This window comes from Palaemon carinicauda, chromosome 23, assembly GCF_036898095.1.
Source record: "Palaemon carinicauda isolate YSFRI2023 chromosome 23, ASM3689809v2, whole genome shotgun sequence".
In the NCBI taxonomy this organism is placed as follows: Eukaryota; Metazoa; Arthropoda; class Malacostraca; order Decapoda; family Palaemonidae; genus Palaemon; species Palaemon carinicauda.
The window spans coordinates 75,964,226-75,990,625 of NC_090747.1; the positions used below are offsets into that span (position 1 = coordinate 75,964,226).

At 39.6% G+C, this 26,400-nt stretch overlaps 2 protein-coding genes across 5 annotated transcripts in view; one reads left to right on the plus strand and one right to left on the minus strand.

Moving 5' to 3' along the window:
- LOC137617179 (DDB1- and CUL4-associated factor 8-like) overlaps positions 1-26,400 on the minus strand; it is a 483,388-nt gene that overhangs the window by 16,888 nt on the left and 440,100 nt on the right. For all 4 annotated transcript variants that reach the window (XM_068347053.1, XM_068347054.1, XM_068347056.1 and 1 more), the window contains exons 6-10: positions 24,954-25,122; positions 22,710-22,875; positions 17,922-18,052; positions 16,874-16,993; positions 6,188-6,310 (exon numbers count right to left, since the gene is read on the minus strand). In XM_068347053.1, coding sequence (XP_068203154.1) covers positions 6,188-6,310; positions 16,874-16,993; positions 17,922-18,052; positions 22,710-22,875; positions 24,954-25,122 — 709 coding nt within the window. The remainder of the gene's footprint in view (positions 1-6,187; positions 6,311-16,873; positions 16,994-17,921; positions 18,053-22,709; positions 22,876-24,953; positions 25,123-26,400) is intronic.
- Positions 25,644-26,400, plus strand: part of LOC137617072 (DDB1- and CUL4-associated factor 8-like) — a 56,610-nt gene continuing 55,853 nt past the window's right edge. Inside the window, exon 1 of the mRNA XM_068346913.1 lies at positions 25,644-25,702. Coding sequence (XP_068203014.1) covers positions 25,644-25,702 — 59 coding nt within the window. The remainder of the gene's footprint in view (positions 25,703-26,400) is intronic.

Below are 26,400 nucleotides of genomic sequence, written 5' to 3' on the forward strand. Positions count from 1 at the left end.
CCCGAAAAGCTCGACTCTGAATCTCCATACCTAGATAGACAATGGTTTGGGATGGGACGAGTTGGGACTTCTCTATATTGACCAGGAGACCCAATTCCTTGGTCAGATCCATAGTCCATCTGAGATTCTCCAGACAGCGACGACTTGACGGAGCTCTTAAAAGCCAGTCGTCCAAATAGAGGGAGGCTCTGATGTCTGCCAAGTGAAGGAATTTGGCAATATTCCTCATCAGTTTGGTAAACACAAGAGGTGCCGTGCTTAGGCCAAAGCACAGGGCTTGGAAAGGTTGGGAGTCTGGATGGACTGGGACATGAAAGTACGCGTCTTTCAGGTCTAACGAGACCATCCAGTCTTCCTTCCTGACCGCTGCTAGGACCGACTTCGTCGTCTCCATTGTGAACGTCTGCTTGGTGACAAAGGCATTGAGAGCACTGACGTCCAGCACCGGTCTCCAACCTCCTGTCTTCTTGGCTACCAGGAAGAGACGGTTGTAGAAGCCCGGGGATTGATGGTCCCGGACTATGACTACCGCTCCCTTTTGTAGCAAGAGCGACACCTCTTGTTGCAACGCTAGCCTCTTGTCCTTCTCCTTGTAGTTGGGAGAGAGGTTGATGGGAGACGTTGCTAGAGGGGGACTGCGGCAGAACGGAATCCTGTACCCCTCCCTTAGCAACTTCACAGACTGAGCGTCTGCACCTCTGTTCTCCCAAGCTTGCCAGAAGCTCTTGAGCCTGGCTCCCACTGCTGTCTGGAGAGGTAGGCAGTCAGATTCTGCCTTTTGAAGACTTGGAACCCTTCTTCGATTTGCCACGGTGACTGTCGGCACGGGTACCTCCTCTGCTGGAGGTTCTGCCACGAAAGGGCGGGATGAACCTAGACGCTGGTGTGTCCATCCTAGGTCTAGGCACGGAAGGTAAAGCTTTAGCCTTACGTGCGGAGGACGCCACCAGGTCATGGGTATCCTTCTGGATCAACGAGGCAGCCATCCCCTTGATCAGCTCTTCCGGAAAGAGACACTTGGAGAGCGGAGCAAACAACAACTCCGACTTCTGGCAAGGAGTGATCCCAGCCGACAAGAAGGAGCAAAGATGTTCTCTCTTCTTAAGCACTCCCGACACGTACGAAGCCGCAAGCTCACCAGACCCATCCCGAATGGCTTTGTCCATGCTAGACATGATAAGCATGGCAGAGTCCTTATCCGAAGGGGAAGTCTTTCTGCTTAACGCTCCCAAACACCAATCGAGGAAGTTGAAGATCTCAAAAGCACGAAAGACTCCCTTCTACAGATGATCCATGTCAGAAAAGGACCAGCAAATCTTAGATCGTCTCATAGCCAGCCTGCGGGGAGAGTCAACCAGACTTGAGAAGTCGCCCTGGACAGAGGCAGGAACTCCCAAGCCGGGTTCCTCTCCCGTGGCATACCAGACGCTAGATTTGGAAGCAAGCTTGGTAGGCGGAAAGATGAAAACAGACTTTCCCAGCTGCTTCTTGGACTGCAACCACTCTCCCATAACCCTCAAAGCTCTCTTGGATGAGCGCGCGAGTACAAGTTTGGTGAAGGCAGGAGCTGCTGACTGTATGCCCAGAGCAAACTCGGAGGGAGGAGAGCGAGGGGTTGCAGACACAAACTGTTCCGGATACAAGTCCCTGAACAAGGCAAGGACTTTCCGAAAGTCTAAGGAGGGAGGCGTAGACTTGGGTTCTTCTAAGTCGGAGTGCGGATCGTCCAAATGCGCAGCTTCGTCATCAGATACTCCATCATCCGAAAGCTGAGGAGGAAGTGGCAAAGGTGGAGCAGAAAGCTGAACGGCTGAATCCGGCAGCACGGGTGCATGCGTAGCTGCTGCGGATCCAACATCATGCCGCTGCTGGTCAGTCTGCGAGCTGGCAACAACAAAAGCAGAGTGCTGGTGCGTGGGAGGGACTGCCGTGGGTTGCGGAGCATGCCGCATTGTGTCAAAACACGGCAGCTCGACAGCACCTTCCCACTGCTGATGCGGTAGCTCACGCATGTCAACGGAGGGTGCAGCATGAACATGCGTCTGGCAGGGTGGACTGCGCATCGGTGGTGGAGCTCTCACAGGTGGAGTGTGGGAGCAGGCAGCCGCAGTATCTGCTGAGCGCACAACCGTGGCAGGTTGTAGGTTAACTGGTGCAGTGTCAACCTTCTCAGCACGATACTCCTGCATAAAGGAAGCAAGCTGAGACTGCATAGTCTGCAGCATGGACCACTTAGGATCTACCGTGGTTGGTGCGGCAACAGACGGAGTAGTTGCCTGCTGCGGAACCACTCTACCTCTCTTGGGAGGTGTGCAGTCTTCGGAAGACTGCGGCGAGTCCGAACTGACCCAGTGGCTACACCTGGGCCGTTGGACTCGCTCGGAAGGGACCTTACGCTTGAGAGGTCGTGAGACCTTGGTCCAACGTTTCTTCCTCGAAACTTCTTCCACAGACGAGGAATGATGGGGCTCATTCGTCTGTTTGTGGATGGGACGATCTCTGACAGATACGTCCGCAACCACTGAGGGTACATCCGTACGCTGATCAAGGCCTGCCGAACCCTTTGGTCCTTCGACATTGCTTCTCCCCTGGGCTTGGGAGCTTGCAAGAGGTCCCGGACTGGGAGGACGACTGGCACGAACAGATGTACCCTCATGCGCAACACTGACACTGACACTTTTCACTTCACTTGCACTCACTACACTTCCCACTGCACTTTGCGCTTTCAACTCTTTGACATCTGCCAAAAGTTGATTCCGGTCATTAGCTAATGACTCCACTCTGTCACCAAGAGCCTGAATGGCACGCATCATGTCCGCCATGGAGGGTTGAGCACTAGTAGCAGGGTCGGGAGTCACCACTACAGGGGAAGGAGTAGGTTGAGGGGCATGGGGAGAGGAAAAATCAAAAGAGCGAGAAGAACTCCTCCTGATCCTATCCTTCTCTAGCCTACGTGCATTCTTTAGGAATTCGTTAAAATCGAATTCCGAAAGCCCAGCGCATTCCTCACATCTATCTTCCAATTGACAGGATTTACCCCTACAATTGGAACAAACGGTGTGAGGATCTATGGAGGCCTTCGGAAGACGCCTAGAACAAGCCCTAACGCTACACTGCCTGTACTTAGGGACTTGAGAATGGTCAGACATCTTGAATTGTAGAAATAGTCAAGGGGGAATTCCAAAATCTAGCAAAGTTCATTAACAATTAATCCAAATCTAATCAAAAAGCTTGATAAGCTAATGATAAAGGTTCCTGAATAGCGAAGGCTAAAATCTAGAGCGAATACATCACCAAAATCGTGAAAAACAACTCCAGAAACAACAGCGTATCCAAGTAGGTCTTGCCGGTGGCACGACAGAGGAAAAATTGAGTTCTTGTTGACAAGAAGTACCTGAGTACCTACTCGACAGATGGCGCTGTTGTGTACACCCCCACCTGTATAGCGATCGCTGGCGTATCCCGACCTTAGATTTCTGTCGGGCAACAGAGTTGACAGCTACATGATCATCGGGTAAGATTAATATTGAAAAAGTTCATTTTATATACAGCACTGTATTTACATAAGCATGACTGTTCCTATATGCAATCCTTTTCTGACTTGCATACTCATTAATTTACTTTTCCTTCAAAAATTTCCAGGAGCTTTTTATTTCAGTATCCCATAAACACTAACTCCACCATTTTCTATGATTCTTTGAGGAATAGGTTATTTGTTTTTCATATATCAAATAATATTTGCAAATAAACATTTGCTACATGTATGTTTCTCTTTTTTTGTCAGCTCATTTATGTATTTACAATTTCTCTTATTATGATGAAAGATCCATAAATTGTCAGAGGTAAATAGGCCAAAAGCATTGAATTTGACCAGAAATATACACAGATGAGAATATATGTTAGCTAGTCTTGCTCATGTGTGTGCATTTGGTGCATGCATATTTTTGGATTTGAGGGATGGGGAACCCCACTGGTTAATAAATAACTGAAATATAATACGTCCCTATGATCTCTAGTGGTGAGAAAATTACAACTAAAAGCCCATCCCTATATATACTAAAAGTCTATTCAATCAATCTTTAATGTACATAAAACTTTGAATTACAATTTTTCAAAATACTGTACAGTACAGTATGATTGTTTTAGAGAAAAACTGCATATTTTTAATATCTGTATTGACCAATTTTTGTCATTCAACCATGAAAAGATGAGGAATTTTATAGCCTACAATATGTATTCCACTTTTAGAAAAAACTTAAAACTTTCATAAGAAAAATATCACCTTTAAAAGTGACTTCTATACAACGATAGAATACAGTAAATATATAAAAAATTAAAATGCTATAACAATTTCCAATGCACACCTTTTTGTATATAAAATTATCTTTCAAGTGGTTTTTAAATAAAAAAAAAAATTGAATGAAAAACAAAAAAGTAGATATAGTTTGAAGTAATGTCAAAATATACCGTATTTGATGGCCCACAGGACGCACTTTTCCCCCCAAATTTTGGCTAAAAAAAATTGCCCTGCGTCTTATATCTCATAGGCGAAGTTTGAGACCTACCGTAGGCCTAGGCTGATCTAACCCAGCTTACGCCCGGTACTTTTATCTGCCCTAAACTACATGCATGCCTATTATATTTTTATTATTGGTATTATTGTATTAATACGTTTTAAACATGAATTCGTTAAAATAAAAGTAATTGAATCTGAAATGCTTTGACTTGGCATTTATAAACATAACCTGACAAAATGTAAACAGAGTTATGGTTGCAGTTTTTAACTTTTTCTTTCCTTAACCTTCGATAATTTTAATGGTATCGTTAATAACGATAGTAACCAAATTTAGATTAACATATTTATTTTTCATTGAAAATCCACCATGATTTGAATTATCCTCACTCTTTCTCCAATCAAGCATCATCTTCTCTGACACATCATACTGTCATTAGTGGTACTTTGTTATTGTTGACTAAACGCAAACAAAATTGTTTCCTCTTATGCGATGTGTAGAAATTTTTAGGGATATGGAAAAGTAAAATATTTGTAATAACATCTTTACTAAAAGCTCCTAATATCGTTAGTTATTACTTGCATGTGCAAATGCGTTTGTTTGTTCATTATGATTGGCGATGAAATGTAAACGAAACAAACAAAACAACGTTTTCTGTTTTAGACAGTGTTTATTAAGAAAAATTCATAAAAAAATTGCTCTTATTTCATGTATTTTGAATTCCTAAGGATAAAGTAAAAGAAAATTAATAACATTAATATTACATAACCAATACTTGGTAAGTTTCCTGTTGCTGCAAAAGATAACTTATACACAGATGTGTACATGCATTCGTTTGTTCTTTATGATCGGTAATGAAACGTAAACAAAGCAGTGATTTCGGTTTTATGTTGCCTGCTTATCAAATGAATGATATGAAATTGTCTTTATTTAATTCATTTTGGATTTTTAAGTATGCAACAAAAGCAAGCCTGTGCACTGATGGTTTTGCAATTCACCAGTCATTTTATACAGCAGATATGACCCAAATTCATTCAAATTTGACTTAATTTTCAATTTCGTTGTAACTGAAGGTTGTCTTAAGCGCGGATATATACGCTTTTATCACTTTATCCTGATAATGTTATACAGTATGTGTAAATTACAATTACTTCCTTCCAATCCTCCTGAAGCATACACCTAATGCACATAGGATATAAGATTTCCAAAATCTACATCTCAAAATAAAAATCTGACTGAATGATCTTAAAAGGCATATATAGTACATAGTTAATAAATAACATGCATAACCTACTTTCAAATACTCGGCAATTTGCATTTCACATTATAAGAATCAACATTTATTAACTATATTTTAAACAATAAGCAGTCTAAATTATAGAGTTTAATACTTGCTATAACATAGTGTACAGTACTAAAAAGTTACTGAAATTACAATTGCAGAATTTTATAGTGTATAGTTATGCAAATAAAAGGCCATAATCAAACGAAAAGTAAACATATTACAGAAAATTATTGTAATAGTATAAAAAAAAAAATGATAAACACATAAACTGAAAAACAGGTTGACTACATTTGGGAAACATTAATTAGCAACTTAGCAATCTACCCTATGAAAATAAAAAGGAGATTTACAGTTAACTTACGATAAACATGCCTCCTTTATAACTCACCCTTCGCCGTCGGCGGTCATTCCGTCTGATGTGGTTCCACAACACCATCAACATCTGTCTATCCAGGCCAGTAAAGTCATCATTTCGTTCCTTGTGTCTCCTCCTCAAGTTTGACTTAACAATCTGCAAGTGTAGATAGGAGTTACATGCACCAGAAACCTTTCCTTAAAATACATAAAATCTACCAATATAAAAACACTTGCCATTCATTAACTGCTTAGATACACCATGAAGTGTAACTGGCAACTCTCACATTCTTCACATTTCTAATGAGACTAGGTTCCAGGGAAAAAGCATTTTGAAACTTCGCTCATTAAAAGATACAGTTCATTAAGCATGATTCTAAAGAATTTATGCTATATTTTTCATCAAAATATCAGTTAGATCATTATGGAAATATTAACCCAATAATCTTTAATTATAATAAAAATTAAAAAAAATAAATACTTAATGAGTCTGAGACATTTTAGCCACCATAGTTATGTATTTAACATAAAGAACGTATCGGAGGTGTAGTTGTGGGCGGGGTCTAATTGGCAGTCTCACGGCAGTGATGCCAAATGGCGGAATTGTGGGGGTAAAGAGGGGAAAAAATAGGTCTACAAAGGGATCTCCATCATTTCAATATCCGATTTCTGCTCTGCTGTCTGGACCGGAAATATTTGGAGCGGAAAATATTTCCGCATAGTTATCAAGGTTGAAAAACTATTTTTGACATATAAATCTGTTTTACATTTATAATATGAAGTCTTATGTTTTCATGTTTTGATGGTTTTCAGTACCACAGCATTTAAAGGCCATTTTCCTTACCAGGCAGAATTCTTAGGCAGATCCAGTGGCCGCACTGTCTCACTGTAGCACTCTCACAAGCAAGTCATCTGTCAAATATGGCTAGAGCTATCCAACAGTTACTGGATAACTGTAACTCTAGTTAAGCTTATTTCACCAGATTCTCTATAATAAAAAAAATATATATACATATAACCAATCGTCAACATCAGCGAAACAACTGTTTATAAATGACTACACGATACTATGAAGGAGAAATATTGAAAAGCCATCCTAGGAAGTGAGAGACCCCGCCCCGCTGCTCCACAACCGCAGAAGAAGACAATGAGTTATAAAGCCAATAGCATAGGCCTAGACTCCAGAGCCATCCTATCATCATCATCATCATTACAATTATTATTATTATTATTATAATTTAAGATACGTTATTACTGTCATTCTGTAGAATCTGCACATAACACGTGTGGCTGAATATGTCTAAACTGAATATAGTCTTCCGTTCGTAAAGTTTAAGTAAAATAACAGAAAGGTAGAATTAATTGTATTTCCAAGGAGTTCTTCGTGGATTCTTTAGATAAGTCTTTGGAAAGCATGATTTGTCCTAATGCCCCAAACCATAGATCAAGCCAAGAAGCAACCTGAGTGGCATACTTTGCACCTCTTTCTATGTTTACGAGCTCCGATGCTGAGAGGGAAGCTCTCAAGGAAGTGTGTCCGAGAAGGAATACCCCTAGTCAGCTGTTCGACAGAATGGTTGAAAGTCAGAGTTGAATAAGGTTCATTCTCGATTGCATAATACTTCCTTCGAAGTATAAAAGGAAGTGGGAGAGACTGGGAAGATGAACCTGCTCTCAGGGAATGAGAAGTTCCAGCTATCTGCAAGATAGCCTTCCTTCTGGCAGCCATCAGGCCCTTCGACCAGGGTAAAGCCACACTAGTCTTAGGAGGCCTCTGAGTACCAAAGATCTTGTCTAGGACCATTTCTTTGTCTTCCTACGAGGTCATACCAGAATTTGAAAAGCTATTGAAGGATCTCATGCAGGCTAAAACCTGCTAAAAGGCATGCTCAGAGTTCTTTCATTCCTGTTCTGAACAGAAGTTGGGACTAGCTGCTCTTGGGAGAAATTCTTCATCTGTGTCCACATCCAAGCATTCATCCATGGAAGCCTGGGGCAAATAAAAGTCGTCAACCGTATCATGTGAAGGACTCCTCTCAGGGGAACCTGCCTCTAACTTTTGTCTGTGTGAATCCTTGATCTTAGTATTCTTGAGGACCGTTTTAGTTCTTTGACTCTTTCGGTGGAGGAAAATGCCTATCCAAGATCGAGGTTTTAGGAATAGCTTGAGGTTCCCTCAAAATACTAGACTTAGGGACAGGAGGTTTGGCGAGAATTTCTTTTGGGGGATCCAAGATCTCTGTTAGTGCGGGGTTGAACAAGATCTGCATGAGGAGGAGTATAGGTTGTCTTTTCCTTCCTCTGTTCAGAGATTAGTTTTTGGAAATTCCTACCCGGAGTTACCGGAGGTCACTGTGGACATGGATCTAATACTGAAGAAACTCTGTTCTTAGTGCTGGGTTTGGACATAGACCTTAGCGCTCATGAGATGCTACTTTGGACTGAAGTCCTCCTTCGGTCTAAGTGACCTTCAATGTGAGAGAAAACCGAACTCAGTGCTAATGAGATGCTACTTTGGACTGAAGTCCTCCTTGAGTCTAAGTGACCTTTAATGTCAGATAAAGCCGACGACAAACTCTCCAACGGGATACACGGGGTTCCCGATTTGAGAAGGACATGACTTAGGTGGAAAGGCCAACCCAAAAGAACTTTTATAGGTCTGATAACAGAGTAACATACCAAGAAGGAAGCTTTCCTCTTTTTGAAAGGTCCAGAGTTTCCCTTGGAAGACCAGGAAGTGGAGAACGTTTGTGAATCGGAGGACCTTCAGATGCCCGCAGTGTCTTAAAAGAGTGTCTCTGTGGCAGAGAGAGATATTTCTTAGTTATTCTAAGGGGTCTGTCAGGATATATAGGAATACCCAAAAACTTCTTTAGGGGTTCTTAAAACCCTTCAAGGAAGGGAATTGGTCTACCACTAGAGGTGGTCACAGTGGGAATATTCCCCGAAGGTGTAGGAATTGATTTCACCATAGGAGCTTGTGTAAAACATTAAATTGGGCGAAGTACTCGTGAAAATGCGAGAATAGTGCTGAAACGCGAGCAATTCACGATCAGAAACTTCCAAATCATGAGGGACCGAATACGAACAAGAACCAGGAAGCCCTGTGGAAACCTGAGGAACTGGAGGACGACTAACACTCGCCACAGGTGACGATTGAGGCCTCCGAACCTGAGCGACTGGAAGCACTGTGGAGCACTTCAACGCTATCGAACATGGTAGTGTCGACAATCACTTGGCTTAAGTGCCCCAGGCTGGAAACGTAACAGGGGACAACTTAGTAGGACACACAACAGATACTTGGTCAGTGGAATGTCCTTTACCAGTCGGTTTGTCTGGAAGAAGAACGCTTGGAACGTTCTGCAAAAGAACGTGAGAGTTTCGTTTGTGATCATGAGCGTTCAGCTCGTGAACGTGAGCGTCCTGTTCGTGATCGTCTTGCTCAAGAATGTAAACGAGTGTCGGGAACGTCTAGTGACTTTTTCTTGAACATGAGTGGCGCCCTTGCAAACGTGAACAACAATTCCACGAACGTGAGTGTCACCCTCATGAAATGAACGTCGTCCTCATGATCATGAACATCTAGATCAATACTGAGATCACTGAATTCGTGAATGGGAATCTCGTGAGCATGAGCTTAAATCTCGTGATCGTGAGCGTATAGATCTTGATCTTGAACTCTTATAGCACTTTCGGAAAGAAGAACGCCGAGACCGAGATAACCTTCATGCTTGTGAGTTTAGCCCTGGTGTTAAACCCCTTCGTGAAGAAGAGCGTTGAGATCATGATAACCTTTATCTTTAACGTTAACATCGGATTGTCGTGAAAGACAACCTGACCGACCAGGAAGACGAGGTGATGAGTCACGTTCTAATAATGATAAGGGGTTTGTGTGAAAAAACCTTGAATATTTTTTTTTGTATCTAGGGAAATTACAGATTTCACTACATTAAATATTTTATTATTAATTTTATTATATCATCATCATCTCCTCCTACGCCTATTGACACAAAGGGCCTCGGTTAGACTTCATCAGTCCTCTCTATCTTGAACTTTTAATTCAATACTTCTCCATTCATCATCTCCTACTCCTCAGCCGTGTAGGTCTGGGTCTTCCAACCCTTCTAGTGCCTTGTGGAGCCCAGTTGAACATTTGGTGAACTAATCTCTCTCGGGGAGTGCAAAGAGCATGCCTAAACCATCTCCATCTACCCCTCATCATGATCTCATCCACATATGGTGCTCGAGTAATCTCTCATAGTTTCATTTCTAATCCTGTCCTGCCATTTAACTCCCAATATCCTTCTGAGGGCTTTGTTCTCAAATCTACTAAATCTATTTTCGAATTTTATTATACTGTTAGTTTACATTAATTTATAGTAAGCTCTGTCCATTTATCTCACGACTCCTGTTTTCTTAGTCTTCAGAGTGACAACGCTCTGCACCCAGCGGGGGACATGATCAAGAAATTTAGTATAAGATGAAGATTCCCTCGCAAGTGTCACTTAGATACGTTATCTGAATTAAAGAATCCTGTATTGAAGCCTATTAATGATGGGTGGCAAAAGCGATTTGAACTCCCCTCTGCTTTTGAAAGTGCTAGGTGAGGGCAAGCAATGACTAACAGTGGGGGATTCTTAGAAAAAAAAATACATTGGCTACTCCATTAAGCTTAAAGATTTCTTGTGCCACCAGCTTTGGAACTTTGTCAATGATTTTAACTGCCCGGGTTGGCTGCTGATAACATTTTGTGTCTGGATGTTTATTGTAGCGGTGTTGTTGCTGGGTAAGATCGTTGCACCACCCAGGCAACAGCAACATACACACTATGGCATTCATTAATGTACTATAATATATAGATATTTGTAGCATGGCTTTAGGAAGTTACTATACTGTATTTGATACGCTATTTAGCTGTCCCTTCTGAGTGTAACACTGAGAATAACAAGCCTTTACATAATATATTACATAGGTTTTTTGTCTTTCTGATGTAGAGGTGAGAATGTAGACACAGGTCCAATGTGCACCCTTGTTTTATAATCTCTTTGATCTTGATGCAAGCTCATTCAAATTGTATTTGAATTTAGTACAAATATATACACTGTTAGGTTGACCTATGTTTATACTAGTACAGGGGGTCCTCGGGTTACGCCGGTCCCAACTTACGCTGTTTTGTGGTTACGAACGCGCCCCCATAAAAATATAAAAAATAATATTAAGCGTCGTTCCGTCTTATAGCGTTAGCGTCGTAAACAATTGCGAACTAGTTTCTAGCGCGCAGCGGATGAATACGCTTTGTGGTAGTTGCGGGCGAGGAAGACGGCGTCCCTCAGTTCCAGTTCTACGCCATTTTGGTTATGTTTGCCTGTTCTCTCTCTCGTTCTTTGGAACTTTTTGCCTTTCGTTATGGCTCCTAAGCGTAAGGCAGATTCTTCTGATGGTAGTACGTCTAAGAAAAGAAGGGCCATCACCATGGAAGTGAAATTAGATATTATTAAGCGGTCTAAAAATGGTGAAACGCCAACGAACATTGGCCGAGCGCTTGGCCTTAGTCGTTCGACCGTGGCTACTATTCTTAAGGACAAAGAGCGCATCGTTGAACATGTGAAAGGATCTGCTCCTATGAAATCAACAGTGATAACCAAGCAGAGTAGTGGTTTTATTATTGAAATGATAAGATTATTAATGCTTTGGTTGGAAGATCAAAATCAACGGCGTATTCCGGTGAGCCTAATGATGATTCAGGAAAAGGCTAAAAGGTTGTTTGAAGCTTTGAAAAAAGAAAGGGGGAAGAAAGTGAAAGTGAAGAGTTTTCGGCTAGTAGGGGTTGGTTTCTGCGATTTAAGGCTCGGGCCAATTACCATAAAGCTGCTAGTGGGGATGAGAAAGAAACAAGTGAATTTCCTAAAGTGTTGGCTGAGATAATTAGGAAGTGGGGTTATTCTGCTTATCAAGTGTTCAATGTGGATGAGGCAGGTTTATTTTGGAAGCGTATGCCTAACCGCACGAACATAGCAAAGGAGGAGAAGTCAGCAAGGAGAGGCTAACTTTGCTTCTTGGAGGAAATGCTGCTGGCGACTTCAAACTTAAGCCCTTGCTGGTGTATCAGGCTGAAAATCCAAGGGCACTCAAGGGCAATTGGAAGAGTCAACTCCCAGTCATTTGGAAGGCAAATAGGAAGGCATGAGTGACACTTGCAGTGTTTGAGGACTGGTTTATCAACCATTTTGTGCCAAGTGTGGAGCGGTATTGCACCCAAAAGGGTATCCCCTTTAAGATGTTGCTAGTGCTGGACACCCTGCCCAGCTGGGAGACTTTCACCCTAATGTCAAGGTGGTTTACCTTCCACCTAATACCACGGCCCTTTTACAGCCTATGGACTAAGTAGTGATTGCTTCATTCAAGGCATACTACCTTCGAAGGACGATTGCTATGGCATTACAGGCAACTGAAATGAAGAAGGGCTTGACTCTGAAGGACTTTTGGAAGTCCTACAACATTCTTGATGCTGTTAAGAACATTGCTGATTCCTGGGAGGAGGTTAAGATGACAAACATGAATGGTGTCTGGAGGAAACTATGTCCTCAATTTGTGAATGATTTCCATGGGTTTGAGGACACAGTTGACCATGTTATCAAGAACATTGTTGCCCTGAGTAAGGAAATCGATCTGGATATGGAGGTTGATGATGTTACAAGCTGCTGGAATCTCATGTAGAGGAGTTATCTGCTGGGGACTTGATAACACTGGAGAAGCAGATCATACAGGAAGAAGAAGAAACCCCCAGCCCAGATCCTAAGGCTTTCACAAGGCAGGGCTTGTCAAAAGGTTTTGCTGAGATAGAGCAAGCATTGGCAACTTTCGAGGCTCAGGATTCTAACATGGACAGGTCACTAGGGTTTCCAGAGGCATCATGGACTTACTGCAGTGTTACAAGGAGATCTTGGATGAGAAGAGGATCCTGTCTGTCCAGTCTCAACTTGGAGCAGTATTTTAAAAAAGTAGAGAGACCTGCACCCTCTACATCAGCTGCCTCTACTACTCCAGATTTGCCAGCAACAGAGCCTCTACCCTCTACCTCAGCTGCCTCTATTGCTACAGAGCCTCTACCGTCTACCTCGGCTGCCTCTCCAGCATCTTCTGTCTCACTTCCAGAGAATCCTGACTCACCTGCCCCAGTTTCTCCAGCATCGTCTGCAGCTTCCTCTCCACAATAAACCTGTCTCTCCGTCCCTTGCAACATCCTTCCTAGTGTGCAAGCCAACCATAGGATTAAGGTAAGGAATTGTTCTCTTTTTTTTTATTAATATTTACATTAATTCATGTGGTAAGGAATTGTTTTCTCTTTTTCTAGTACTGTTTTTATGTCATTTGATACATTTTATTATAGTACAATACTTTACAGTACAGTACAGTACGTATAGAGTAATCTATTTATGGAGTTCCAACTTACACTGAAATTCGGGTTACACCGCGTCTTAAGAACGGATCAACGTCGTAACCCGAGGGCCCCCTGTATATGTAGATTAAACATTTAGAGGTTGATTCCTAAGAGGTTCTTATGGTAGATATTTTCTATCTTTGCCTTAAATAAACCTTATTTTTTCCTTCCAATACAAAAAGTACATATTCCATTCCCCTACATATGTCCCCTTCTCGGCCACTAATTTAGATTTTTTGTGTTATTTGCTTCCTGTCTAAAATCTAACCTGAGATTCAAGCTATTTATTATATCATATATATACCGTTGGTTTTCCCTGGAATTAAACCATCGATCTTACTACCTGCTTTTCCGGCAAACTCAAGTAAAGAAAAAGAGATCTTACCTACAGAAAATAGAGCTACGTATTTATTATTTCTGCTTATTTTCCCAGAATTAAATCAACGGTCATACTACCTGTTTATTCACTAAGCTCAAGGCAAGAGAAGATAATAGGGAGATTTGAGATTCTAGCGGGGTCCCCTTGCCCAGTATAAAAAACCGAGGGGTGGTGCCCAGTGCCCTGTTCTCTTGACTGTTTACCTTTAGCCCAGATTGTCTGGGTATTCCACTGTATTATCTTTTTGTGTAGTGAACTTAGGAGTGTGGTCAGCATATGGATATTAGGCAGTCTGCGTGCTACATCTGGCCACAGTCCACAAACCACTACATCGTTCCTGCAATTTTTTAACAGAATCAATTTTGTTTTCATCATTGGATTGCCGCGAATGACATCCCGACCGACCAGGAAGACGAGGTGATGAATCTCTCCCATGCGATTGTTGATCAGAATAAATTCCAATCTCATCATTGGATTGCCGCGAATGACATCCTGACCGACCAGGAAGGGAATGTGATGAATCTCGTCCCTGCAATCGATGAACAGATGCAGCGTCGTCCACCTGAAGGTCGTCTGCAGCACCAGTAGGAAGGGGGTTAGCTATCAAGCTGGCAACATTCCTAAAGGGAGAAATAAGGGTCTGTAAATTATGAGACGACGGAGCCACTGAAGGGTTGGGTGGTTCGTCGTCAGCAGGAGTTTATCTGGAGTGAGAAAGTAGAACCTCGCAAATGCTCAGAGCAAAGTTGGTCATAGGCGAAGAATCTCTCAGCCCCACATTGAAGGAGACGAAGAAGAGCTCTTCGAAGGGGAAGAAGAAATCTCCAGGTATGGCCAAGCCTGTAAAACATCTGAAATAGAGAAGGGCATCTCAGTGGCAGAAGGAGAAGTCATTTCTCTAGAGGAAGCAATAACACCCCCAAGTCTGTGAGATCGGCCCGGAGTTAAAGGGACTGTGTTCCTACTCGGTCGTTCCCCCAGAGGAAGACAGTCGAGAAGGAGCTTGGAAAGAGGTGAGAGCGAGCGCAAGAAAGAAGAGGAAACTCGCGATCATTTGATCTCCGAGTTAAGACTCTGAGAGAGAACAATCGTACTTAGTCTTCTTCTTCCTGCACTTCCCAAACTTCTTCCACTGGGAAGCAGACCACTCCCTACACTCCTCACAAGGAGAGTCTTGCTCGCAACAACGCCCTCTACATGTCGGACACAAAGAATGTGGGTTGGTGTCTACCGACGACATGAAGGTCCCGCAAGTACGATTTCTGGAACCAGGGCACGTTTGCATGATATCGTCAACTAAGCACAATCACACTTGAAAAAGAGAAAGTAAGCGTAAAATGAGCGCAAAACAATAATGTTCGTCAATGTCTATAGCAACCTAGAGGAGACATCCGCTTTCTACAAGCCAAAAAGAAAAAGTGGCTAGGTCAACACTCCGTAAGTTATATACAGGTGGCTGCTGGTACCACTAGCCACCCCCAACCCTAGTTATGGGTAGGGTTGCCACCTCGCACCAAAAGTCTAATTGGCTACCTTCCAGCTTTGCCAAAAGATATATCCATATATAAATAACAGAAGGTTTGTTAGTTTGGTGAACAATTAAAAATCAAAGACCCATATGAACCAAGTGGTTGATATTGTGAACTTGAAAGAAGTTATAACTTTGAATCAAGTTCAAAAGAACTGAAAGCTAAAATCAAAATCATGTAAGAGAGAAAACTGAAATGCTCTTTCATCAAAATATACTCTCTTCATAGGGTGGAGTTTTACCTAATATGCTGCTAAAAGCACAATGCATGCAAAACTAAAGGTTCTACAAAATAACCTGTCATTTACCTGCACCTGTTGTTTACCTTTTATCAAATCTCACAGATCTCTTCCCTATGTCCCAACTGTTCAACTTCTTTGACCATACCTAGCACTTATTTTCCCTTAATGCAAAACAAATCCTTTTGGTATGCCTTACTTTCTGTAAATGTAACTTTTTACTAATAATGAAAAGGTCAACTTGATTATTAATCCTTCTAAAATTGTGTGAGATCTAGTGTGAGTCAAATGGCAGACAGTTACCATCCAATAATAGGAAATCATCATTATTGATATCAACTTGGCTCATAGAATTGAACAAAAGGGTTTAGCATTAACAATACAATTTTAATCTTTATTTAATATGTTGCAGTTCTTACTATTTTTAATGGATAGATAAGTAAAAAATGGTGAAGATTCCAACAAAGTACTTCAATTTATTTGCGTAAAAATTATATTGCCTGTAAGTAGAGACCACTATTTTCTACTAGACATACATAAATTTTTATAAAACTACAATATATTAAGCAAACTTTAATTTATAGGCTAAACCTGTCCTTCTTTACCCGGGGTGCCTTAGCAGGAACGCTGGCAACTCAAAATGTTGATCCCAAATTCAATCTGTATAGATTTCACTGAAAAAAATGGACCTTACCATCAGCTAATGTTAGATGCTTTGAGGAGTACCAAAAGGTCTACCTGCGCATAATTCGTAACCATTGCCTTGATCCCACCCCATTCTCCAGTTCCAGCTAGTCAACTAAGGGTTAGGAGTAGATCACGTGTACTATATATCTTTGGTCTGTAGGATCTGTGCAAAAACTGCATTGACCTCTTCATTGCCTTTTCTGCTCATGAGTGATCTTTAAAAATGACCAAGTAATGTTGGCCATTCACTACTTAAATATATATACAAAAAAGTTAATCCTTTCCAATATTTGCCCATTAAGATGTAACAGCAGACAAAGCCGTACAAATATTTACTAAAGAATCATATACAAAGCCTTCATTTTTTCCTTCCCGGTTTTAAATTTACCTTAACTCAATTCTTTGGTCTCACAACCTCATGCAGAAACAAAATGCTGACTACTCACCTGATCTAATTCAGGCAACTCTGGGTCATACTCTGAGGTGGGGACCCAGATTTTAACATCATCGTCAAGGCCACTAGTAGCAAGAACGGGGATGTGTGGATGAGGCTCAAGAACATTGACCTGGAACAATGAAAAATACAGCTATTACATATACATTAATATTAGAGTACTGGTTTATGAAGCAATCCTTCATAACCATCATCAGCAAAGCTTAACGAGATGTGAAAACTCAAAACTTTAAACGCAATATAGCTACTCTCAAGCCTGAATAAACAGGAAGGGTTGTGTTCACCCATAAGGGCATATGAGAATTGTGAAAATATATAGTATCAAAGCTAAAGGTATCTTCATAGAGATTCAATCAATATTAACAATAATCTATACATGCTACTGTATTACTACTTTTGTCAAGAAAGATTTTATTTATTTATTTTTTTTGGGGGGGGGGGTTAATTTTGTGCTGATTTCTCTTATTCCACTCTCCAAACCTATTATGTTGACTCAATAGGTTCCCAAAGATCTGTGGTTCTCTGTAGATGTGGTGCAAACTTAATGTACGGTGCTGATCAAATTAGGTTCCCAAAGATTTTTTATGATTATTCTGGGTATAACTACTGTATTTTGACATTTATAGAATGCCAGAAGTGGACTATATTTAATCACGAAGATGCATATGTAGAAAATGGAAAAGAATTACTCAGGAATTTGCAAACTATGATTCTCTGGATCTTAAAAACACTGATTTTGATATGCCAATGCCTAGAAGGAATATATGCATGTCCCCCGGTGGTGAGTACTTATACACTGAAGGAAGTTTATTGCACAAAAATTACTGCAGATTATAATGATGCTTAGCTAGGATTTTTGTATCGAGCATGCTTTGAACAACTCTTGCAATAATGTATTAATGCTTTGAGCACCAATATCATAGGAAGTATTTTATACCATTTTACAGGACTATAAATTATTTGCATTTTTTTAAATTCACAGGGATTGCCAACACAGACCCCCTGAAATGTTGGAGAGCAACTGTACCATAGTGACTTACCACTCCATTCTCATCTCCTGGCATGCACTGAACAATAGCCTCTGTTTCCCGATGCCAAATGAAAATATTGCCACAGTCTGAGCCGGATACAACATACTGACTGCCAGGACCAAAGAAATTCACTCCTTTGACTGTAGAAGAATAAAGTTTTTTTCAATTAAAATCATCAATAAGAAGGACAAAATTAAGAAATCCTACAAATCATTTTCTTACAGTATAATAAACCATTGCCTTCCAACTACTGTACTTTACTTTTCTGTACCACGGTGAATAAGCCATCAATTGTACATTATTTAATCACATAAGTAAATGAGGTAGTCCTCTCCATTACCCAAGATCACCACCTTTTACTCATGCCTCCAGTGTAAGGTAGACTATATTTCACATAAAAATACAAACCATTACTTTAACATACCAAGAAGAACTTTTGGGAAGGAGGCAATTGATTCCTCTCTTCTTCATCATGCAGAAGAAATTAAAAAGACAATTGTGCTTGCTAGATTTGTAAATAAGAAGGAAAATTGGGGAATTGTACTGTATTTTAAAAGAAATTGGGAAGTGAAATAAGAATGCCTTGAGGGGAACAGATGAAAAGTAAAAGGCAGAAAGAAATCTAATTAGGGGTAAAGGGTACTTTACCTGAAAAAAATATCTCCTTGGAGGTCTCAATGCACCATTAAATTGACTGAGAGTCGATACCAAAAAAGGACTGACTGGTGAAAAAGTAACCCATGTGAAAGAATTGATAAAGCCCACGCAAAAAATGACATACATCAGTAGGTAAAAAAAGGTATGTAAATTAGATGACGGCAGAGAGAAAGAAAAGTAAGTTCCCACTTCTTTGTTGACATATCTCATTATGCTCATATTGTCGCTCAACCACACTTGCAAAAGGCCCATCACTCAATTCCTGAATAATTGCCAGGACAGCAACGCTGCAAGTATTTCCCAGACTTTAACACGAAGACAAAGATCACCCACTGTCCATGCACACAAAGCAACTAGATCTAGATAATTATACAGATCACCCCTCCATTAATGGATTTATGAACAGAACAGAAGCATTGTCTGTACAGAAGCATGTAAACCAGGGTATACCTGTATTACTATAGTACGCTATACCATTTTTCACAGAGAAAACAATGTTGAAGCTGCTAAGCTGTTTGGCATAAGGGAAAGCTGAGTTCGAATTTGGAGGAAACAAAAAAAAAAAAAAAAAGGAAATTAGTGAATGGCATATTCTGTTTATAAAAAGATAAAACAAATTGCAAAAAAATTGCCTAAAAAATTGGTAGAAAAACTGTTAATTTCCTATGCATTGAAATCAACCACCACCAAGCTAGACTGAAATTATCATTCATCGATACTGGTTAAAACAGCCCTAAAATTCTTTATGCCATTAAACACAGCAGTAAATAAAATATGAGAAAGTATTTTTACTAAAAACTATAAACATAAGCTTTATATCATAAAAAAAATGGTAGTTCAAGTACTGACAGTTTCTTTTTGTAAGTGAAGAAAATCCTTCAGTGGTTTACCTAAATTACCTGATTTGGAATGCATAGATAGTAGTCGTGACCATCTCATAAACATTAACATTGGAAATCATACATATTCGCTGCTTTTATTTCATAATACAATTCTAATAAGTGAATATTGCAAGCACTATTATTGAATACAGATACGTAAAACATCAGTTTTATGAAAACCCTGTTCATTTTAAATACAGCTGTACTTTTTGACTACAGTATATGGACATGTAGTTTACAGTAATCAACAACATAGCTTGGCCGAGAAATACAAGCGATGATTTTACAGTATATATCAGGCATGATGTGACCCCCTTAAAATCAGCTTCAAAACTGGATCTTAAAAAGTGGCCTGATACTCAAGTATATACTGTAATTCTTCATGTAAAGTGGCCTTTACAACGCTAACCGGACACTACTCAGGATATCTGGATTTGGTCCGTTATAAATGAGTCCGTTATTGCGAGGTTCTACTGTAAGTTAAAATAACTAAAGATATACTGTACCATAATGTAGAGCTCCAACACATTATAAGCAAAACTCACAAGAGTATGTCAAACCCCTGCTTCACTGTTGCAATGTACTGTACAAATTGTGAGGACCAAGAGGATGGGGAGGCATGGGAACTCCATTCAGGGTAGATCCCTTGAGGAGAGGGTATGTAAACTATTTTTTTCTTTCGTTAACTGTTGAAAGCTCGCTATGTTACCTGGAGGTGAGATTCATCAAAATAAAGGCTGGTAGGTGGGACCCTCCGCCATGCTCGCCTATTAGCCATTATTTAGCTTTACTAAGTTTCAATATCTGTATCCAGTTGATGCTAGTGGATATTTCCAGATAAAAGACAATTTATTTTACTCTTATAAGAATAATAACACATTACAGTATATAAATAAAAGGAAAAGGAGTCAAATCAACAGATCTAAAGCATTATGAAATGAGGATTAAGACTTAGACCATAGTAGTGAATTAAGGTCTTCAAAAGCTCTCTTTCACCACCCCCAAAGAATATCAAAATAACCCCTCTACCAAGGCACTTTCCCCAATTTTGGGGGATAGCCAACATAAAAAATAAAACAACAAATGGGGACTTTTCTTATTTTTGCTCCTCATAGCCTGACGAGGAATTCAGTCGCGTTTGGCTGGTACTGCTAGGGTGCTGCAGCCCATCCTCCCTGTTATCCACCACAAATGAAGCTCCACTGTCATTACCTCAGCGGTCACCAAGGCAACCGGAAAAAGTAGCAGGGCCTATCAGAACTGCCTCACAATCGCTCGCCATTCATTCCTATTTCTAGCATGCTCTTTTGCCTCTCTCACATCCATCCTCATATCACCAAAATTGATTAATTGATTGATTGATTGAGAGTTTTTTGTCATCCTGAGATCTATGGTCATTGACACTGAACCTAGAGCTTTCTTCATTCCATCCATCTAGCCAAACCTTGGCCTTCCTCCTTTACTTCTCCCATCAACTTTTGCATTCTTCACGTTCTTCAGCAGACGGCCATTTTCCATTATCTCTACATGGCCAAACCACCTCTACACATTCATATCCAATCTAACTTCTATTTCATTTCTTACACCCGTTCTCCACCTCAATACTCCGTTCCTAACCTTATTTAATCGAGATACACCAGCCATAATCCTTAGACACTTTACCTCGAACACATTCAATTTGTCACCATCAGTTTCATTCCCCAAATCTCCGATCCATACATCACAGTTGGAACAACCGCTTTCTCATACAGAACTCTCTTTACATTCATTCCTAACCCTCTATTCTATACCACTCCCTTCACTGCCCCCAACACTTTACATCCTTCATTCACTCTCTGACGCACATCTGCTTCCACTACACCATTTGCAGCAACAATAGACCCGAAGTACTTAAACTGATATGCTTCCTCAAGTAGTCAAACCCTCCATTCAATGTGACATTCAACCTAGCATCAACCTCCTTTCTCGTACATCTCATAACCTTACTCTTACCCACATTAACTCTCAACTTCCTCCTCTCACACATCCTCTCAAACTCTCACTAATTGATCCAGATTCTCCTTCGAGTCTGGAACCAAATCAATATCATCCGCAAACAACAACTGATTCACTTCACGCATGACCACGCTCATCTATCAGTTTCAATCGTCGACCAAGCACTCAAGCATTCACCTCTCACAACTCCATCAACAAACAAATTGAAAAACCATGGCGACATCACACATCCCTGTCTCAGCCCCACTCTCACTCGAATCAGTCAATACAATATCATCCACAAACAACAACTGATTCACTTCATGCATGACCACGCTCAACTATCAGTTTCAATTATCGACCAAACACTCGAGCATTCACCTCTCTCACAACTCCATCAACAACAAAATTGAAAAACCATGGCGACATCACACATCCCTGTCTCAGCACTACTCTCACTGGAAACCAGTCGCTCACTTTATGTCCCATCCATAAAAAACATGCTTTACAGTGTATATATACCCTTCACTGTTAGCAACATCCTTCCACCAATTCCATATAACCTCATCACATTCCACATTGCAGAAAAAAGACAAAAGTAGGCTTAGAGATAGATACAATAACCATTCTATTATCACGCCTGTTTTTATGGATCAGTCATCCAAATATACAGAAGATCTTCATCGTATGTCTTCTGATTGAAAATAGGAATCTAATTCAAACAACTATGTCAATCACTGCTTATAAAGCAACAAAAGAACTCATTACTATTTCCGATAAGAAACAACTGGTATTTGGCAACATTGTGTTAAATGGAAGTTGCATCAAAGAATTACCATGAAATTTTTAACATGAAAGGAGTATAGACTATCCATGACAAGGTTTATTTTGAGATCAAAATATATTTCATTGCAGTATCTATTAGGCCTCTTCAGATTAAACTTTTTTCGTTACCACCTTTTCAGCCACCATAAGCTCATAATGGTCTTTATTTTATGGTATTTTTCATGCAACTCATTAACCTTTTAAACATTTGTACAAGATTTTCCTATGATTCCCTTGTTAACACTATGTCATCTGCATATACAGTAGCAGGTTGCTGGATGCTTGCCATTTTTACTCCAAAGTACACAATTTTTAGAAATATTTCACACGATTCTGTCTTGTAATTTCAAGTACTGTATTTTGAAATTTAGTTCATGTTACTGGTAATTCACTGAATCTCTTATACCAATTTCTTCCCCTAGAGCAATAACACTTTCAATGAGATACTTAAACAACTTACCTGTTGCATTATTCCTATGTCCAGAATATTTATGGACTGCATCAGCAGCGTCCGTACGAGATGTGTCAAAGAGGTAGATGTCATCATCATTGTACGAGGCTAACACGGCATCTCCATTACTGCTGTACACTGCACATGTCACAGTAGGGGTTGGTGATGCTTCATACTATAAAAAATTAATACAGTATATGTGTTGCTTTTAGGCTGAAAATGTCAGAAAGAAAATTTTTACAGTTATTATTTTTTATTAATTTTCTTACTGCAACAGTACTAGTGGTAGTGTTGTGGCAGCATATGTTGGGGGAAGATTAAACATTCAGATAACACTTTTAACCCCATACCTGTTCCCTAGATCATTAACAGTGTTTTTACATGGCTTTTTTTTCATCTAATGTTATGGTGTAACTACAGTTAATTTCCTGATTACTTGAATATATTTCTATTTCTTGGTATATTCTAGCTTCTTTATTGTTTTCCACTTTAGTCCATGTACCCACATTAAAAGAAATAATTACATAATGCTTGAAGTTTAAATATTACAGATTTTGCTTGCCTAAACATTTCCAAAAACATGAGAACATGACAATACAGTAACGAATCTTTCAACTGAGCTTTTATCTATATGACACCTCACATAACAATTCACATAAAATCAAACATGATAAAAGGTTAACTTATTAAGCCGTTACATATCCCCAGCCTTATTAATTTGTACTAAATCTTTCATAAATTCTTTTTTCATCTTTTTATACTTAGGTGTTAAGCTTTCTTAGCTTTTACTTGCTCAAATTCTCATAAGAGCACAGTCCTTGGAAGAGCCCTAGGAAAGACTAGAAAAGGGATCTAGTTAACTCATTAAATCACTCATAATAATAACAATAATAATTTGGCTACATAACCAAAAGAACAATTAGTTTTTCTTTCAGCAATTTTTTTTTAATTTATCAGAAAATAACTTTTGACCATGACTTCATGGTTTTCAGTTATGGAAACTGAATTAAAAATATGCAAATTCTTAATTCTAAGATGCAAGACTTCTCGTTTTCATCAAGAATTAGTACTTGTCTTTTATCAAAATGTAGAGCTTTACGGTAACATTTTTCACTAAGGTCATGGCAAAACATTTTTTGCTACTTTGTCATTCTAAACTAGGTTATTTTTCCCTATTAGCACGCTTGGCCTTGTAGCATCCTGCTTTTCTAACTAGGCTGCTTATCGTTTAGCAAAAAATAATAATAATAATAAAAAAGGGTAACCCTAGGTCCGAGCAGATCCACAGGCGTCTGATTTAATAAACCCTGCCTCAAGCCTTCATTCCCATAATGCCCAGAAGATGAAAAAAAGCTATCCCAGTACCATTCTCAAAACAGGCTTTGTGGTAACAGGTAGTCTTTTAATGAAACTAGTATTTATTTTTACTATAGCAATGAGAGATCCATGTTACAAGGAAACAAAGATGTAGAAATACTTCTAACGTGTTGCAAGAAAAATGTGATGTATTGGGGTTTGTGGTGTTGGTAGATGGTTGGTGGAAATTTTCTGTAGTACATTATTTTCTCTCCTCTTGCTTCGGAGATACTTCAGTGCAACCATCTCACAAGCTAGATTTTATAGTGATAATGAGCTGATTAAACTAATGAAGTTCTTATGTTTTCACCATGAGCTGGAGGCAGGAATAACATCAGATGCAAAGTTGAATGAAAACGAAGTCATATCTCAAGATATGTTCCCTTTTCAAAATATACTTTTACGTAATCTTTTATGAGGTGAAATAGGATTAAAGCCTATTCAAACTAATTTTGCCATAAATGTTAATTTTAATACAATTTATTTAACAAGCAGTTTCATATATCAATAATTTTGAGTGAATGAATCAAGACCCATATTTTTTCCCATAATCGGTCATAAATTATGCTCAAAATAAGTGTATGGAAAAAACAGCTCTGAAAAACTATATAAAGTATCTGTTACAGCATCATAAATTTGACAACACAGCAGTACCTAATCCATCAATCACCGTGCTTAAAAAAAAAAATGCAATCCGTCACTACCAAAAATCTAGATACAGTACTGTACCTAAATGGTACAACAAAAATTATAAGTGAATCCTATTCAGGGTTAAATCCTTAACACCATTTATCTATAAGAGGAACGAACACTGGAGGAATTATATCTGATAAATTATATCTGTAAATTTAAAGTAAAATATTTATATTCAAATAAATAACAAGCTGGGGGACTTACCAAATGACGTGGGCAAAGTTTCAAAACAGCATAGCTGCCCAATCGCCTGTCATATACACGAACATACTGGTCGTGCCCACTTACACAATACTGATGTTCATTAACAGGATGAGCGTGTATACTATACAGCGAAACCTTACTACCAGCTACGTCCTTTACCACAGCAAGTCTGAAAGCAATGACAGAATAAAATCATAAAATCCACATAATGATATAGAAGAGATATTTAAATGTACTACTTTTTGAAGAACAAGTATCTATGTCTGGATATTCTAGAAAGATCCCAGAGATTCATAGCATCTACAGCATGAGAAGGGGAAAAGAGCCATCTGTTAAAGTAAAACGCATGGAATATGGCAAAATATCAACTGGAGGATAGGGACAGAAAATCTGAACTGGAACTTGAATCCCTTTTCTTGACCTTTAGAGCTAGCCCTAGATATTTTTTTTTAAATACAGTATGGAGTTTTGAAAAAGAAAAAATCTATTTTTGGCAAGGTGTTGTTTGGTCCCTATGAACTTTCCTGTAAAAGCTCTAATAGGATATCCAATACATCACGATATACCAAAGAATGATAGTCTTCCCTGCCTTAGGCTAGTGTATCAATGTGGAAGGCAAGGACCAAGAGTACATACAGGAGGCCCATAGGTTCAGCTATATTGAACTAGTTACAGCACCTCCAATGCCGAATGTATCTGCTAAGTGACGAAACATCACCCATTGACAACCATTGCGAATGTTTATCCAGGTATTTATTTATGTATGGTAACCATCCTTTCAAGCCAGGAGTATGCCTCATTTATGCCCTAAAGTAATCTAGGGAGGCAGAAGGGTCTTGGGAACCACAATACTTCCACAAATATTGATTTCTCCTTCACCAAAACACATTTTTGGGGGGTTCTATATTGTGCGGTCCTAAAGGACCGTGCTAGGTGGTATATCTTAGCAATCCATATTTGCCAACGGTTATACTTGTATAAGCGGATGAGCAACTTGGTGGAGTAATGAGGGCTTTTTTAAAAGTGAGAAAAGATGCAGACAAGGAAGAAGAAGTTTGGATATCTTGGCCCTAAGTGAAACACGTTGTTAAGTGATGAGTAAGGAAACTTTAGACCAAGGCAATGTATATATATACAGTGGAACCTCTACATACGATCTTAATTCGTTCCAGAAACTGTTTCGTATGTTAAAACAATCGTATGTTCTTTAAATAAACTCTCTCTCTCTCTCTCTCTCTCTCTCTCTCTCTCTCTCTCTCTCTCTCTCTCTCTCTCTCTCTTCACTGTTAGTGTTAGAGACGTCTATTAATTTCTTCTTCTTCTTCTTCTTCTTCTTCTTCTTCTTCTTCTTCTTCTGAGAGAGAGAGAGAGAGAGAGAGAGAGAGAGAGAGAGAGAGAGAGAGAGAGAGAGAGAGAGAGATTAAACAAAAATGTGTTGTGTACATAT